The sequence below is a fragment of the Prorops nasuta genome, unplaced genomic scaffold (genome assembly GCF_024137725.1).
Source record: "Prorops nasuta isolate Cenicafe-Biocafe unplaced genomic scaffold, Cenicafe_Pnas_1.2 PNAS00002, whole genome shotgun sequence".
NCBI lineage: Eukaryota > Metazoa > Arthropoda > Insecta > Hymenoptera > Bethylidae > Prorops > Prorops nasuta.
This window is the reverse complement of record NW_027116799.1, coordinates 717,795-734,869: the sequence shown is the minus strand read 5'-3', so window position 1 is coordinate 734,869 and position 17,075 is coordinate 717,795. Positions and strand designations below refer to the sequence as shown.

The window sequence follows — 17,075 nt, the reverse complement described above, 5'->3', positions numbered from 1 at the left end:
AAAGTAATCCTTTTCAGTGTCTTTGGTATTTTCTAGTTAAAATGCCTAAAGTACTTTCACCACTATGGGAAATATTAAATATGGTACATAAGACACTTCTGTAAATACTGTTGTGCGCTATTGCATTCTTCGAAAAATTGAAATAATAATTTGATAGGTTTGGTATTTGAAAACAGACTGCGTCAATCATTAGCTTAAATATATTTTTTCTGATTTTATTCAGTAAACGAACTGTGTAAATAAGACCGCAACGATAGTTAACAATGATCATGTATGGTGTAGCATGTTGAACAGTTCTCCATGTATTTGTTTGTGTTACACAACGTATAATAATTAACGTTTTCCTTTATTAATATATATCTTTTCAAAGTTTAATGCGGTTAGATTAGCTGCTATAATTAATGCAGTATATTATAGTGTATAACGAATTACTCACATCTTCCATAAGCATAAACTCGTGCGTACCTTTTGCACTGAGAGAAACGAGATTGAGTTTTCTTGTCGATTAATGCAATTGCAATGTATTATGCATAACAAAATATTGAGAATTTATTATTAGCTGGAAAATGAGAATTTGCCAGCAGTAATAAACTTTGAGGTCACTCATTATAATTAACTAAACGATGACAATTATCATTATTAGCGTCTTTGTTCGCTCTCAGTTTATTGGTACGTACGGGCACAGTCAAAAATGTTTAATAGGAAGGGCGCGGCAAGGATATTGTTCTCCAAAAGTTTCGCCTTTCGTCGTAAGATACAAAGATTAATGCATATACAGGATGAGGTAAATGTGCCCTTATTATATCACAGAGAGGCGTAACAAAAATATAAAACAATTTAAACATTATAGTATTTTTTTACAAATCATTCACACGTTCAATCCTATGCACCACGAATCTTTCCACAATTTTCGCTAATCCAACTGTAAAATAGAATTTATTATTTCTTCGATCACATTTAGTCTGTCAGTTGAAAATTTTATAGGCAAGGACATTTAGTTGGAGCAAAACTATATATATATATATATATATAATGTCTCGATTTGCACGAATTAAGCCGAGAAATTAAACATTTTGTCACAATATTCTCCATATATAATTAAAAGGAAAATAATTTGAAATTGCGGAACGAATCGCTTGGCACTATTATTGTCTTCATCATTCCCAACTCTCCCCTTGCCTAGCGTTCGTTTTCTCTTTAACTTTTACACGCACACTCCATCCCTCCATTTATCAATTTTCGCATTTGCATCGTCTAAACTAGCATCAGGTAAAATTAAACTCTCACCGACGAGATGCTGTTTCTCGCGAGCACGTACATAATTCCTTTATTTTCTCGTTCAGCATACATCATATTCGATAGAATGGTAAGCTTAATAATTACGTAGAGTGCCGAACAGAATATACTTTTTATCATTAAATACCATGCAATGGTCGTCCTCCAATGAATGGGACTTTCGTCGTTTATAAAGGGGAAAAGTACAAAATTAATCAACTCTAAATTAATGAATGCAAAATCTACTCGTCCAATTGCAACCACTGCGTTGTGCATTCTCGACAGATTTGTTTATTCTGCTCGGCAGTGTACTGTATAGTCGCGCGTACTTATTTTTTTCATTTTTTTTCCTCTTATAAATGAAAAGTCCAGGTTTGTGCTGATTTACAACGGTATTAGGTCATGACTCAGCTCTCTTATTATAATTACGTGTTACACGATTCCTGTAATCGAGTATACACTATTTACAGTCTAATTCAAAGTAGCCAATCATTTTTTATATTTGCATCGTATTAAATAGCGCAAATTGTGTTAAATGCAAGAATGAGATCGACACACACGACTGAACAAATAAGTTTTCTAGAATTTGATTTTAGAGCGAATAGTCAGCGAGTGAAAATGATAATGGCTGGGAGACAAGTAATTTACACTTGAAGTTACATAGTGTTTGGATGATCCTGCACACCTTAATATAGAGAAGATTCGCTACAGTCCAATTTAATACTTCGAGTGTACGTGGCTTTGAAATTGATGAAAGTTCTGTAACATTAGTCCCATAGTATTCGACGATAGAAAAAATCTAACTCAACAAGTTTTTAAACATGCGTCTTGAGTAGATGATCTTATGACAGCAAGTATATCGTGTAAAATTTTATCGTAACGTAATATTAATACATAATGTATAAGTTGTGAGATTTATATGAGTAGCTAACATTATGTTTTATGGTGTTTTAAGAGGTACAAAATTTATAGATTATAATAGTAGGCTGTGAGGTTTCGAAGGCTAACTATTAAATAGCTCCATTTTGCAAGGATCCCATTGATCACGCTTCAGCCAAGAATTTCTACATTCTTTCAATATTTCCTTTTCGAAATCAATCGGTACATTCACGAATCAACATAACGAGAAAATAAACATAATAGAATTGTTCAACTTTCAGTCGAGAAGAATAATAAAGATGAGGAATAAAAAGAATTGAAAGTAGTTGTGTGAGAAGAGACAGAGGAGGACTTGGCATATATATATAATACATTCGACCAAGGTATCAAAAGTTAATGAGAAGCAAGAGTAGAACTGAAAGCTTTGCTGCTGAGCTTGAAAATTCAGGAAGTACACACTTGATTGGAACGATTGGAGGGTGGGCATAGCTCAGGTCGCAGGATAGAACATCGAAACTCGTTCGAGAAGAAAAGAGTCCGATTGAGATATCGAACCTAGAGTGATAATTTTCGAGCTGTACCACTTGCACATCAAGTATGCTGCTAATAAACTCTGTACAAACATTAACAGTCCATTGGAAACAACAACGTTACACCTTGCTAAATACAGAATGAGAGCTCCCAATCGAGAGCCTCGATCTTTCCTTTATTTTTACCCTTTCTCTCCAACGACTTTTTGTATTTATTGAAAACACTTTGGAAAAAAAGCAAAGAAAATATGAAAATAATCAAAATCAAGTGGCACGTGGTTTGCTTTTAATTTCTCTTGATTAACGATTGATCGTGGTAAGACGATATATATAAATTTGCACAATTGTCAAAGAATTTTGAATGAAATTACAAATGAAGTCGACGATTTGATCATTTGGATGGTGAGATAATTTTAATAAGTCTCGCGATTGATATGCCGACGAAGGACTGACGGAGTCGTACATCGAGGTGATTTCCCAGTCAACGGTTCACCGTGTCATATTAACGAAGTACTTTCTACTACTGGTTGGACAGTCTTATCATGATCGATATAATCGGGAACTCGCTCGTTGGCCCTGATCGACCTTGAAGCATTCATCCAAAGGATTGGCAAATCGTGTGGTTAGGGGGTCAAGGATGCACGATGATATATGTATATGAATACGAAACGTCCTTGACCTCCACTTCCGCTTCGACTGTAAACTCGAGGCAGATATTGATCGCGCGTCCCCTGGGTCATTGAACTTTTATCCCTGGCTCCGTTTTAGAAATATCTTGTGTGAAAACGGGTTACCAGGTAATTTCGCAGACTGGACAAAGAACAGTGTTATCGATAAAATTCCTCTCTCCTCCATCCTTCTCTTCGCGCGATTCCTTTTTCTTTGTGCTTGCACAGAGGAGGGGGGAGAAAAATTGTCGACGATTTATCGAGGCTGTTCATCTACTCTATTCGAGTTCCTAGGCAAGACTATAATGGTTCTATTTCCTGAGCGAATGCCACATAGCAACGGGACGCCTTAAAGAAGCCAGCATCTGCTTCCAGTGTGCCAATGCTCTACCGGAAGTGCTGCAGCCGACTATCACGTGTCCAACCGAGAACGGTTTTGAATTCGACCCCTGCTCGCTGTTAACTTCCGCCACTGTCAGTCTTAGCTGTATATTCTGCAAACAACATAAATTAAAAATTAAATATTTATGTATTGTATTTCCTCAGTGCAGTCGAACATAGTGGTATTGAAGTGAGAATATGTGGTAGTATATATGCATACTACTATAGTACTATGGATCTCCACCTTTTGTTATTTTGGTTGGAAGTTTTTCGTATACCTATATAGTTATACATTCTCACTTAGCTGTATATTCTGCAAAAACACAGATTATCAGTGCAGCTGAGCACAGTCACACTGAGGTGAGAATGTGTGGTAGTGTATCTGTATACTACCAGTGTTATTTAGCTTCACGTTTTGTCTATTAGGGTGAAAGTTTTTCCTATGCGTATCCAGCTACACAACTTATTTAGTTGTATATGAACACTGCACACTGATGTATTATGTTCGCCCAATGCACAGTTGTGGAGTAATCAGACAAAACTAGATAAATCCATTTCAATCAAGTAGCGCTATATTGGTAAATATTTTTGATTACTTTTAATAATTTGTATAAAAGTTAACCCAAAAAGAAACGTGATTCATGCTTTGATATACTGTGACGAAGATTTACAAGATCCATCCATCAGTTTTTATTTAAATGTAACGTTATGATAACATTTTTCATTGGTAGTTTGAATCAATATAATGGATTTATCTGGTTTTATCTGATTGCTCTACGGTTGAACATTGTGATATTGAGGTGAGAATTTGCGAATGCATATGCAATTACCAATGTTACATTGATCTCCATCTTCCATTATTTTTTATGAAAGACTTTCGTCTACTTATACGATTACACATTCTCGTTCCTCAACGTTACTGTACTCAACTACATTGTGTGAATATACTGAAAAATCGAATGTTTACCTGTAAAGCGTGAGGTGGAACACTAAAGATCATGGACTCGTTAAAAATTGGACTCTTCTCACCCTTCTTCACCGACGTCTTCTTCTTGTGCATCTTTTTTCCTTGTTGAAGCAAGTAAACCTTGAAATTTGAAAATTATATAAGACAAGCCAGGCATTTTCTTTTCCAAGAATTCTCTATGTACGAATTTAACTATTACCTTGACAAAAAAGTCACCAGGTACAGAGTTGGTGCCACGCAAATTCCGGGCTTTAACCACAACAAGGGTGAGTCGTTCTGCAGTGGGTAGGTAGATCAGAGAGAACATGAGCTCGCCCAATTGTGGAGAGAGTAGCGCAGGCCCTGTAAGTGGTAACCAGGTCGTGGCTGGCGCTCGAGGAGTTGGCCCAAGCCTCAACTTTGCCTCCCCGATTACAGAAACGCCACCACCCATGCTGGATTCATCCGAGAAGATCTGTGAAACGATAATATTGTAAAATATATTCAAGGACAGATTGAAAATAAATTAATGCAATAATAATTAATCGGCACTCTCGTACCTCGACGAGTAAAGTTCTACCAACTGGACAGCCATCGAGTGGAAATAAAAACTTCTCCTGATAACTCGGCGATGGACATCCTCTGCAAAGTCTAGTCTGTACGTGCGTTTGACGATCAGGTAACAAGCAAACTCTGCAAAGCATATAGAAAAAAAAAACCCCCCATGAGATATTTTGTTCTCAGCTGGTGCTACAATTTCTTATGCAAAATGAATTTTTTGCATGACGCAGACTTATCAAGTATAATCTTGGCCTACATAATGTCACGAAAGAGGGAGTCACGAAGAGCATTAGGTGCACTATAGTCATGCAGGTCTCTGGTGGGAATTTAGCAAACGAGGTCATCGAACAAGAGCGTTGATTCGAGTGGATGGAAGAATTTGAAATTTGACCTTGCGAAGGTGTCTTGAGCAGGCTGGCCATCCAAAGCAATGAGATCCCTCGCTTCCAGGACACTGACAGCTAGATCTCCTTCTCCGTCCCCACGACCTCCCCACCTCTCGTGTTCGAGGCCTACGCACACGTTCCCGACTACTGGAGCTTCTTCAAGGTCATTCAGAACGACGCTGGTGTCGGAACAAACGCTCTCGCAGCTGATGGCCCTCTTCAGCTGCGACTCGTCGAGTGGAGGCTCTATTTCCGGTACCTGGTACCCTCTATAATGCCCTGGACTGCACTCGTTCGGATCACTCAAGGGACAACTCATCAGGTAAGCCTCCTCCAGACTCTATGACCATTGAAAATTTTTCATTACTCCCGTCAATATGATTTTTTTTAAATAAATAAACTCACTTGGGACAGTCGACGCTTCATCTGGACCTCCTCCAATGCAGCGAACAGCTCCTGGCTGTTTCGTCGCCTAAGGCTGATGAAATTGAAATTAGTATTTTTTCCAAACACCAGAAATAACAATTCTCTGTCTACCTTGGAGGATCGATCGCGTCGAAATCTGGATAATCGTGATTGCCATTTAGCCTTTCCATACTTTTCCTTCTCTGCTCTAAACTATTAAATATATCCTGAAAGAAAATCAGGAATCGCCTCTTACTTCATTTTGAATGATTTAATTGAAAATATTTGTAAATTAAATTTTCCAAACTTAAATTCTTACCTCAGAGGTTCTCGTGAAACTAGGATCAGTCATGTAAGTGTAGGACTCGTTATTGTGTTCCTTCACTAATAAAGGAGAAGCTGGGGGATCCTGCAAACTATTGTACACCTATAGAACAAATAAAAAGACAAAGATAAATCTACTGGAAAGCTTATTGTTCATTTTAGTGTCTGCCTTTGCTTGCATGGAGTTTCTATAAATTTCGACTACTACAAAGCTTACTTCTTGTGCTGTTCTGTGAGCTTCCAAATTTAGTTCGGGACTATAAAGATCGGAACTGCGTCTCGATCCATCAACGCCCAGAGAGTCTTCGGCGTACACATCGATGATCGTTTCGTTTTGCGATTGATTCTCGTTGTCGACTGACCTTGAAAACGAGAATCGCTGGACTTGCTGGGCTGATGTTAAAACCGAGCTGGAATAAATAGAATTTTATAAAAACAAATTTCTAAGATAATTATACTGTTTGAGTTAATAGCTTACTTGTAAAATTCCGAAGCATCTATATAACTCTGAGACGTGACGGATCTAAGAGCACTGAAGATCCTTTCGCCAGTGGTAGGGCCATTTTTCTTCAAGGAATCCTGTGGTGGATCCGGAGGAGCTGGAGGTGGAGGAACAGGACTGGAAGCTGATTCGTTGGAGACCTTGGTAGACCCATTGGACTCATCGACGTACATCGAATGATTGTTCAAGGCCTCGTAAGGATGATCTGGTAGACTCTGAATATACTGCGAGACCCTTTGAAGGTCCTCAGTCTTCGAAGGAGTATCGTAAAACAGATAAGGAGCAGCTAGTTCATCCTGATGATTGGTAGCTTTGAAGGGTGTCATTTCTATACTCTGCTCGTTCCTCTCGATACCATTATCGAGTTCCTGAGAACATTGCCACATCTTCGACATTATTTGCTGTCCATAAATATCCATTATCATCTGATTGGTCGAATTCTGGGCATCGGTTATCGTAAAACTATTGGACGCTCTAGAGTCGTTCCTCACGTGAGTTCTGACTGTACTCCTCGAAATGACATCGTACTGGAAAGCATTCTGTGAACTGTCCTCGTTCTTCCTGTCCATATTCATGGCGATTCCATGATACCTCATCCTCGGTACTTTTTCAAGGCCCATTTCCATTTGTCTATAATGATTATTCCTGGCGTCGAAAGGATCGTTCCTGCGGCCTTCCTCCATCTCGTACCTGCGTGACCTCTCTTCCATTTGATTCTGTATAACATATGACGTCATTTGGATATTCTCCGGATGGTTGTTAAGGACTTCCGGCTCGAACCGGAAGGCGGAGTGTTCGCTGGTAGGTTTGTACTGGACGAATCCTTTGACAGGGTCGTTTTGGAAATGGAAGACCGATGATGTCCTCGAGGAAACTGGTGCCCTTGGGAGGGGTGGTGGGGGTGTCAATGGTCCTGGGCCTGACTCCTGCATCCTTAAATATTCTACGGTACTTGGAGTCTGTAGTGGCGACGGCCTTGGACGAGCTGTTGGCCTTGGTTGTGGTGCAGGCCTTAGTGGTTGAGGTGGTATTGTACTCCCAGTCCCAAGTGGGGGGTGGAGGTCCCTGTCCACGGCCTCGAACCTACAATTCAATCGTTTCCACTTTGTCAAACTACCAAATCCACTCGTCCCAACTCACGAGGCTCTCCAACCCTTTTTGCACGTATCACAGATAACATACAGGGTGTTTGCTTTAATTCTCCCTACATTTCGGATATAAAAACTCATTTACCTTCGAAGTTGTAAAACACAGAAAATTATTCTTGCAGTAAACCCTATTGGATCTCGATGAAAAGGAGTTTCAATAAGGTGCCATGAAAAATACTGGTACCTCTTATTAACTAAAGCATTGTGTTCATGCCTCGTGGCAAATTAAAGTAGACACGTCCTATATTTACACTGATATATCGACAGAAAATTGCCTATAGTTTTTACTATAGAATTAGCAAATAATAAAATAATTCTCTCCACAGGAAATTAGTACTATTGATATTAGAAGGAACACCGCATTCAATTAATCGGTATATAACTGAATGATGTGTCTGTTCACCTCGTGAAAGCTCCTTGCGCGTCGAGTCTCAAGTCGCTGTCACTGTGGAGTAAGTGCTGAGACGTGTTTCCATTCTGACGGTACAAGCCAGGAATGGTTTGTGCTGTGGGATGTTGCGCTTTCACCAGACCAACCTGGAGAGTGGACCAAATGACAAGATATTTATTTATCGATGATTTTATAATTCTCACCTTTTCCTCTCGTGGTGCCCATAGCCAGGAAAGCCTCTGACGCCATTCCTCGCAGATGCTCCAAGCGTTCCTCGCTCCCCATTGCCACTTCGAGCAGTATCTGCAACAAATAAAAGTCAAATCAATCTATACAGTGGAAAAAAAAACTCTATATTAATAACTTTCTTCGCTTGATAATTTAGAGGGCGAAAATATCGCATGGTCATGGACCATCGATGGACCATTGGAAACTAATGACGTATGGGCTAGCACTCCAGGATCCATAATTAATCGAATCAACGTACGAGCATGTCAAAGGGATCATATGGAAGCAGCAATTTCAGTACGAGCTGCTCTCGATATTAAACGAAACTCTGATATAAATATGCTTTATTAATGCCTCGCACTGTGAGGAAGCGATTAAAAATAGAAACGAGTGATTTATATCGAGTATCAGCAAGTTTCGATGAAATTTCTATTCTATTTTTTCATTCAAGGAGTGGAGAAATTCGTGTCATTTGAATTAAGTTGTTTTGCTTCTCCTTGCAAGTTAAATTGCGTTATTCGAGCGAATGGTAGGTACTCCAGTGATATTACTGACTTAGGAAACTTCTAGCCTTTCTCGTTACAAGTTGGGCTTTCGACAAGAGTTTCCTTGTTCTGCAGGCCTACAATGGTGGGAAGTAAGTATGGAGTTAAAAAGGAGAGCGTCGGATATGAACTGCCTGATATACAATTGGTGAAAAGAATGATAATCTTCGAACCTGTTGCATCGTCTTTCATTATCTTTTCGGAAACATCTGCTTTCTCATGATATTGATAATATACGGAAACAAGTAGAGATATCTGGAGAAAGTTCTATATTTTTTTTAATTCAAGCAAGTTACCAACATAAGTTAAAGGTTTTTATTTCTTACCTTCTGCAAAATGCTAAGGCAGCACCAGCTACGGCAACGATGACCAACGCTAGCCCGAAGCCAGTGAGCGCCCAGCCCATCCTTTTTGTATGAAAGAAAAAAGATTTTTTAGCGAAACAGTCGCCTTCTTCTATATTCATGATAAGTAAACTAAAAATTATCATAAAAATATTCTTTTCCTCGCAACATTCCCTTCGGTCATTCGATAATTTAATAATGTTTCAGTAGAATTCTCTCTTTTGAATATTTTTAATAATAATTTATTCTACATTTTTTAAATTTCTTTAATGTTTATTGTATTACGTGAAAACTGCCTAGAATAATATATTTTATAGTGACAAAGGAGAAACACAATTTTGACAGTGCAGTATAGCTACTCCTGTGTAGTTAGACACGAGAATGAAATGAAAGTAGTAAAGACTGAAATTTCTCCGACGTGAGATTAACAAGATATTTTTGTTCGTGATATTCCATGAGGCTTGGTCAGATATCCAATCTATCTGCTAACCCTGAAACAAATCCAGCAAATCCATGAGTATCCGATTCCAGATACAGAATCTAGATTACCAAAGGGATTTTTGGAGCCTTATTAGGGAATTACAGATTTATTAAGATGGAATGTCTTCACATCTGAGAAAAAAAATGTTTCTTAGAGGTATAAATGATTTTATACGAATTAATTCGACGTGGGTAAATCGTGCAAAGCTAATGGAGCTGAATGTTGAATGAGGAAGCCAGGCAAGTGGAAACAGAAAAACAGAGACAGACTAGCTCGTATTGACATTGGTCAATATTTTCGCGTTTCTTCCAGGCTTAACAGACGATAAACTCCTGCGTATTGATACTGAACATCCGGTATAGAAAAATAGACGCTTCCACGGATTTGACTTTGAATGCGATGTTCACTCTAGCAACGGCGGTAGCTTACAAAAGGAAAGGGAAATACACGAGGAAGAAATGTATTATTTTTCATCTACGCTGTGTACGTGTGTATTTTCGTGATTCGAGCAAATAGTACTATAGTATAAAATGTATGTCTTACTGTATTTTTTAGGGACTTGTGATAAAATTCAGTGAAGGGTTGACTCTATATCTTAAAAATTTTATTTTTATCCAATAAAATTATTGAATATATTTACTTAAAGTTTTAACGTCACCGAATAAAATTTACTAAAGTTTATAGCGGATTGAGGAAGAAGGGGTGGTAGATGAAACAGTTTGCATTGTTGGATTGGTAGTTTGAATTAGTTTACGAATCTCGGTGTAAAAGGAGAATTCGAGAACGCGTCGATGGAAGTTAACGCAAGACTGAGAAAGCTTCCTAAAGATACAGCTAAGTTTTCAACACAATTTTCAGATGATCCGCTTCGTATGGAAGGACATGAATTATTTCGAAGAATTAAGTATAGCCTCAGTCACGTGGTCAAACCAACAATCTGACTAGTTTTACAATTGGCAAATTGTTAATAAGACTCACAAATTTCAAATAAATTGCTTTCCCTTTTTTGTACATCTCAATTATAAAACGTCAATAGCCTCAATTCTATATTTTGAATTCATCAATTACATCGAGTCAGGGAATGGTAGATGATCGGGTTATTTGGTTAAAATTCGTTTATTTAGTTGAACGAATTATGTCACAGTATAAACGTTATTCGCGTTCGAAGCTTAATGAATAATAAAATTATTGATATGTAATATATGTTGATTTATGCAGGCTGCCACCTCATTAATGAATCGAGCTCTTATTAACAAGACTTTTGACAATATTGATTTTTCTTTTATCGCAATTATTGATTTTTTGCAATATTTTTACAAAAGTATTTTTACCTCGTCAGTTTTTGACACGAGGATGGATTTATGCAAAAGGGAAGATCGAGTGCAGTTTGGATAAATTTTTAAACAGGCTGTATCAGCAGAAATTTATAGATGTATCATAAAACTAAAGTGACCAAGAGAGAAAATTTTTTTGGCGACGTATAAGAAAAAGTATCGTTTTAATAAGTGCAACTGAATAATCGTAGAGATTAGAAAATCTAAGATATTTTGTTCAGGCTACAGTTGCACAATAATGAGTTTTGATTAGAGAGTACATTAGTAATACATAATGCCTTTTTTAAGCATTCAAGAAAGTCAGAATTGAAGAGGAAAGTTAGTCAGGTTAAGCGTTCAATTTTTCTCCGAGATTTCTCGTTGCTTAATAGGCATTTCAGGTTTGAGGAAAATTTTCTCTCGATTAAGCCATTATTAAACTCTTATTCAAAATTCTTCTTATTTGAAAAAACTTTAGTCGCAAGCTTCAATTGTTTTGGGATGAATGTGTCGTTAGTTGTCCTCGCTTGAGAATTAAATATGAATGAAAAATGCAAAACTACGGAGGAGCGAGTATATTGTTGACAGTAAAACTAGGTCGACTTGAAACGTTTGTTCCTGGTTACAATTGTGTTAGTATGCCAAGGTAACAAGCTTTCTCCACGATTGGACAAATCTCAAAAGATTTCTGCATGAAAATCTGACTACTTGAAATTATTCCTAAAGATATAACGAGTGATATATTATAGATGTATAACGAAAGTTGAAATAAGTTTGCAGAAAATGAGCGATTAGTTGCGTTCACGAGAGGGGTCTTTGCAATATTCACTAGTTAAGAGGAAATCGGAAAGTTGCGAGAACAGGATTTCAGCAATTCCATGAATAATTCACACGTGAGAAACGCTTGGCTGACGGAAGTCTGTTAAGCTCGGCTGGTTTTATTTTTTTTAGAAGCAATATTCAGCTGCAATGTCTGAGAAGCTTCTGATGCAAGGTCGATAAAGTTATATCCGCGATTGCAAATCTTTCGTTTAATTGTTTTTATCGAGACAAAAAATGATACGCAGCTGTAAATAAGAGTAGCTGAAAAATTTGACGTTCGTCCTGGCAAACTTTTCAAAGGATTATTAAATTACGAAAGATAAACGAGTCGGGTATAAAGAGTGACATTTTACGACTTAGCCAGGTCTTTGAAAAATGCAAAGAGAGGGGGAATGGAGGAGAGAGGAGCTGAGCGTCTCTAAAGGACAAATATGAAACTTAAATATTTACCAAGAATTTTCCGTTTTTATCTTTTCCTCTCTCTTTTTCATCGTCTATCATAACTCGGAAAACTCGCTTTTCCATTTATACTATTTCACTTACTTTAATCTGAAAAAATTGGTTTGTGGCAAGTATAAAATGAAGTTTATTTTTTTTAACATTAACGTTAACTCTAGCCTGTGATGAGGGAAGCTTCTACCGCGGAAATGCGGCTAAATAGTGATTAACATCTTCGAAGAAGACCGTCTGGCACGGTAATCGAGTGGTCCCGGATCGATCGGTTCGTCACATGCGAGCGATGCGGTCAAACAGGAAGTTCGTTGCACCAATGCCAAGTCTGTATTCCTATATAAAAATATATACTCGCGCGCCAGCTCATACCACTTTATCAACGCATATGAGCGAAAATTGTCAATTAAAATAAAAAGCTTCTTCTTTTTTCCTACAAAAAGAATAATAAAAAAATTTAAGCTAAAAGTTAAAAGAAAAATGTTTAAATTGAGAGAATAGAGGAAAGATATTATTTAATCGATTATGTTAAAGTTATTTGAAAATTTTGAATTTGTATTTTTGTGTGCAATGATGATAACTAAGGAGTACCTATAATAAAAATAAATAATGTTAATACAAAGTTTGGCGAACTTCCGGCTAGAAATCGATAGGGTCGTCGCACTGTAGTAGGTTCATTGCACCAATGGGAAGCTCGCATTTGTAAAATTCGCAGTGCCGAATCTGTGACGCTGCAAGACGCCCGGCGCCGCGTCGTACTTTTATTGCAGCTAATGCACCAAAGTCGCTTCGCCATTCTAACTTTCCCCTCGCGTTCCGTCGTTTCCTATAAAAACAATTCGCGACGCAGAAACTCGTAATTCTCCTAAGAACTTCAATCCTGGCCAGTAAAACCAATTCGAAACTGCCAAGCATTTCCAACATGCAAGTGCGAAAGATAGTCTTCAAGTTCAATCTTGTATTGATAAAATTATTCACTCTTGCATTTGAAATTTGTAGGACAAGGGAATGAGTGTACAAGTGAAAATCCAAAATGAAACAGAGACGAATTTCGTAGACAAGAAGAAGGGAATTTCCAATCATCCTCAATAGGCAAATATGAAAAATAGTCTTCAAGTTCGATATCTTATATTGATAAAATTATCCATGCATGCATTTGAAATTCTTGAGACAAGGAAAATGGTGTAAGTGGTGGAGAACCAAAATTGTTAAAATTTCAGGGAAAAAGAGACGAATTTGTAGAGACTAAAAGAAGGGAAAGAGAAATGAAGGACTGCTTGGTCGATTAAAATCTAAACAAAATGCGTAGCATTCGTAAGTTTTCGTTAGTGTGAGTGGTGGGTGTTGATCCGGAAGTCGAGAAAGAGTGGAAGCTGGAGGATATTCGCGGGTGGAGATAAAACGGTACTGTGGACTGTGAAATTGTCCCGGTATATGTGTTGCCGCAAGGACCACTGCTGCAGTGGAATGTATGTGTGTGTTTGTGCTACTGTGAGAGAAAGGAAAGAGAGAAGGCGGAAGAGGTAGGAAGTGGACGATGTGATAGGAAAGGGAAAAGACAAGGGGAGAGATGGAGGCTGAGAGAAAGCATAGCTGGAAGGTAAAGGTGCTGAGTGGGCACATAGGGGGCTAGAGGGGCTAGGTATGAGGGGTGAAATTCTGGGCAACTGCCAGATGGCGCATTGCGCTCTGTAAGCCCAACCCTGGAGCTTCGAACGTTTCTGCCAAATACCGAAATCCCTTCGTATATATGTGTACGTATAGTTTAACTCTGAATAGCCTAACCAGGATACCCTTTTACCCCTTGGAATAACATAACCGACGAACCTTTGAATTTCTGACCCAGCATGGAATTCCTCACCCCAGGATCATCCCCACTACTTTTGCCTCATCCAGTAATTAGTTACACTCTTAGATACTTTGTTCACTGTTAAACCTTAGTTGGATCAGTTTTAAAATGCTTCACTATCCTAGCTAGGCACCCTTTTACTTCCTGAAATAAAACAACCAGCGAGCCTTTGAATTTCTGATTCAGCATGAAATTCCTCACCCTGGAAACACTCCCACCACTTTGCTTCGTCTAGTAAATAATTTTACTCTTAGATGCTTATTATCCACAGTTAAACCTTAGTCAGATCGGTGTTTTAAAACGTCCACTATCCTAACTATAGACCCTTTCGACCCTTGCAATAATACAACCAACAAACCTTTGAATTTCTGACCCAACATAGAATTCCTTACCCCAGAATCACCCCTACTATTATGTTTCGCCTAGTAATTAGTTTTACTCGTACAGACGTCTATTATATTCGCAATTAAACGGTAGCCGGATCAATTTTATTATATATATGTTCTCTATTTAAACAATAGATTCTTGTGTTTCTAACTGGAATCAATACAATTTTTACTCTCATTTCTTGCAGCAATTGATGTTATTATAAGTAAAATAAGAAGAAATTTGCAATAGCAGCTGATATTGATGAGTTTAGATGCTCTGGGTGTCGAACCGATGAATTCCCATAGCAATCTACGCGGTGAGCGAAAGTTCAGAGAACTTCTGTCAATGATCTCGCTCTTGTACCCATTCCAGCCTTTCCTCCAAGGTACCTTTAATGACTCTTGCAGCGGTTTCCACGAACTTCCGGTAAAACCGATTCTTCCAACTCTGATCTTTTTTCCTCAACTTCAACGAATAGTACGTTACGTTAATCGTACAGTTTTTCCTTGCGAAATGCCAAAAATTGCTGGAACGTGGAATAATTTGGATGAATATTTTCTGGAATCGTTATCGTCAGATAAAGTAGTAGAGTTGCACGATAATGTTTGGGGGCTGTGGGTGTTTTGCGCGAAAAAGTCAACACAAACGGTGGCTTCAAGCGTGAATATAATTGGAAAGGACTTGGCATAGGGGTGAAATTGGACTTTTACGGGGGAAAAAGAGAGAGAACCAGAATGAGAAGGGAGGGGTGGGTTGGGTTGGTCCTTAATAGAGGAAGGTTTGATAGTGTTGGGGATTTGCCGAGGGAATTTATCGGTGAAAGTTGGCGATGCGAATCGTACAGGAAGGTGGTAACAGGGATTGCGAGAAGAAGTTACCTTATCGTGGTGAGGAATTTAACGAGAGATACAGTGCGTTATTATAGGTCACCCGTTGGATGGATTTAATATGGCTGAGGAGCGTGAGGAATGCCAAGCCTGACGCATTCTCCGAGCAATCCACCCCCTCCTAACAGGGCCCGAAGGTAAATACCGACACACCGAGGAGGAAATTGTGCGATGGAAGGCCCCAAGAGGGAGAGAGAGAGAGAGAGAGAAAGAGAAAGTCAACGACAAGAAGAAGACTTCAAACAGGAAGAAGCAAGATGGGGTTTCTTCACCCCCTCCCCTCCCCCTCTCCCTCCTCTTTCTCACTGCTTTCTTGTGGCTTCATCTCTTCTCTTTGTGTGGGCAAACTTGCGCAAGGGTAAAAAGCACCCGGGAGTAATAGAGAGAGAGAGAGAGAGAGAGAGAGAGAGGGGAGGGGGGGGGGATGAAAAAAATCCGGGAGAAACTGGTCCAAGCAAGTCGAGTCGCAAGCTCATAATCTCCACAGAAGAAATGCCTCTTAGATCATGCGAGAACCAAATCTAGACGATTCTCGTATTCCTCCCTCCATCCTCCCTCCTTCCCTTCTTCCTCATATTCTTTTCAATAGATAAACGAAAAGCATTTGCAAATTCTACCTTTATTTGCATTTTTAAGAAGACCCCGTTTATCCACCCAGATCTCCATTCCCAATCGAGTTATCTCCTCCCCAAATAAGAGAAATTCCACGTACGTCGATCCTCCATTATTCTCCACTCTATTACCAAAATTGAAATCTTTCAAGTATTGATTTAAGACCCTTTCACGAGACACCCGAAAAATTTATGTGAAATATCTTATATATACGAGATCGGTTTTCGAAATCATATGTCAATCTTGTGAAAAGCGTCGTAAGTTTAACTGGGGATCAATAAGGAGTGAGGGGGTGGTTTCTACAAAAATAAAGTAATTTTTCAAGCTTATGAGTTCCTTCTTTGAATAATTTTGAACGATGAGATTAACTAATCATCGAATTTAGCTTTTTCATTAACTTTTGGATTGGACAGAGTGTAAGTAAGTAGGAAAAATTGTTACGAGCTGGCTGAGTATAACAGCTGCTTTAGCATGCCGCCCCCGCAATGCCCGGGGATGCATCTGAGCGCACCTGCACATCCTACGCACTTTCCATATCTCTGGATGAATAAACATAATAAGCTGAAATACTTCTGTCTCGCTCGTCTGCCTCGTGCACCCATTTCACTCTAACCCCTCTCCACACTCGCTTTTATCTTTTTCTCAATAAAATCCTCCCTAATTTTCTTTTTCGTCTTTCAGCACATTGAAATTGTTGGTAAAACTCGAGCTTTCACAATAATTATTTCACTTACATTTAACTAATGAATCCTACTGTATGTGTGATTATTATAATCAAT

The 17,075-nt window shown here is 38.5% G+C and overlaps 1 protein-coding gene across 3 annotated transcripts in view; it reads right to left on the bottom strand.

Annotated features, from left to right (window-relative positions):
- Nucleotides 1-182: 182 nt before the first annotated feature.
- The window catches only part of Syt12 (Synaptotagmin 12), a 39,974-nt gene continuing 23,081 nt past the window's right edge, over nucleotides 183-17,075 (bottom strand). For 2 of the 3 annotated variants that reach the window (XM_066736973.1, XM_066736981.1), the window contains exons 2-14: nucleotides 9,496-9,576; nucleotides 8,600-8,699; nucleotides 8,409-8,542; nucleotides 6,834-7,940; nucleotides 6,573-6,765; nucleotides 6,351-6,458; nucleotides 6,164-6,258; nucleotides 6,032-6,104; nucleotides 5,632-5,966; nucleotides 5,240-5,372; nucleotides 4,900-5,154; nucleotides 4,701-4,820; nucleotides 183-3,846 (exon numbers count right to left, since the gene is read on the bottom strand). In XM_066736973.1, the coding sequence (XP_066593070.1) occupies nucleotides 3,664-3,846; nucleotides 4,701-4,820; nucleotides 4,900-5,154; nucleotides 5,240-5,372; nucleotides 5,632-5,966; nucleotides 6,032-6,104; nucleotides 6,164-6,258; nucleotides 6,351-6,458; nucleotides 6,573-6,765; nucleotides 6,834-7,940; nucleotides 8,409-8,542; nucleotides 8,600-8,699; nucleotides 9,496-9,575 (2,916 nt within the window). In that variant the 5' untranslated portion in view covers nucleotide 9,576 and the 3' untranslated portion in view covers nucleotides 183-3,663. The remainder of the gene's footprint in view (nucleotides 3,847-4,700; nucleotides 4,821-4,899; nucleotides 5,155-5,239; nucleotides 5,373-5,631; nucleotides 5,967-6,031; nucleotides 6,105-6,163; nucleotides 6,259-6,350; nucleotides 6,459-6,572; nucleotides 6,766-6,833; nucleotides 7,941-8,408; nucleotides 8,543-8,599; nucleotides 8,700-9,495; nucleotides 9,577-17,075) is intronic. The other variant, XM_066736989.1, reaches the window with a different exon arrangement.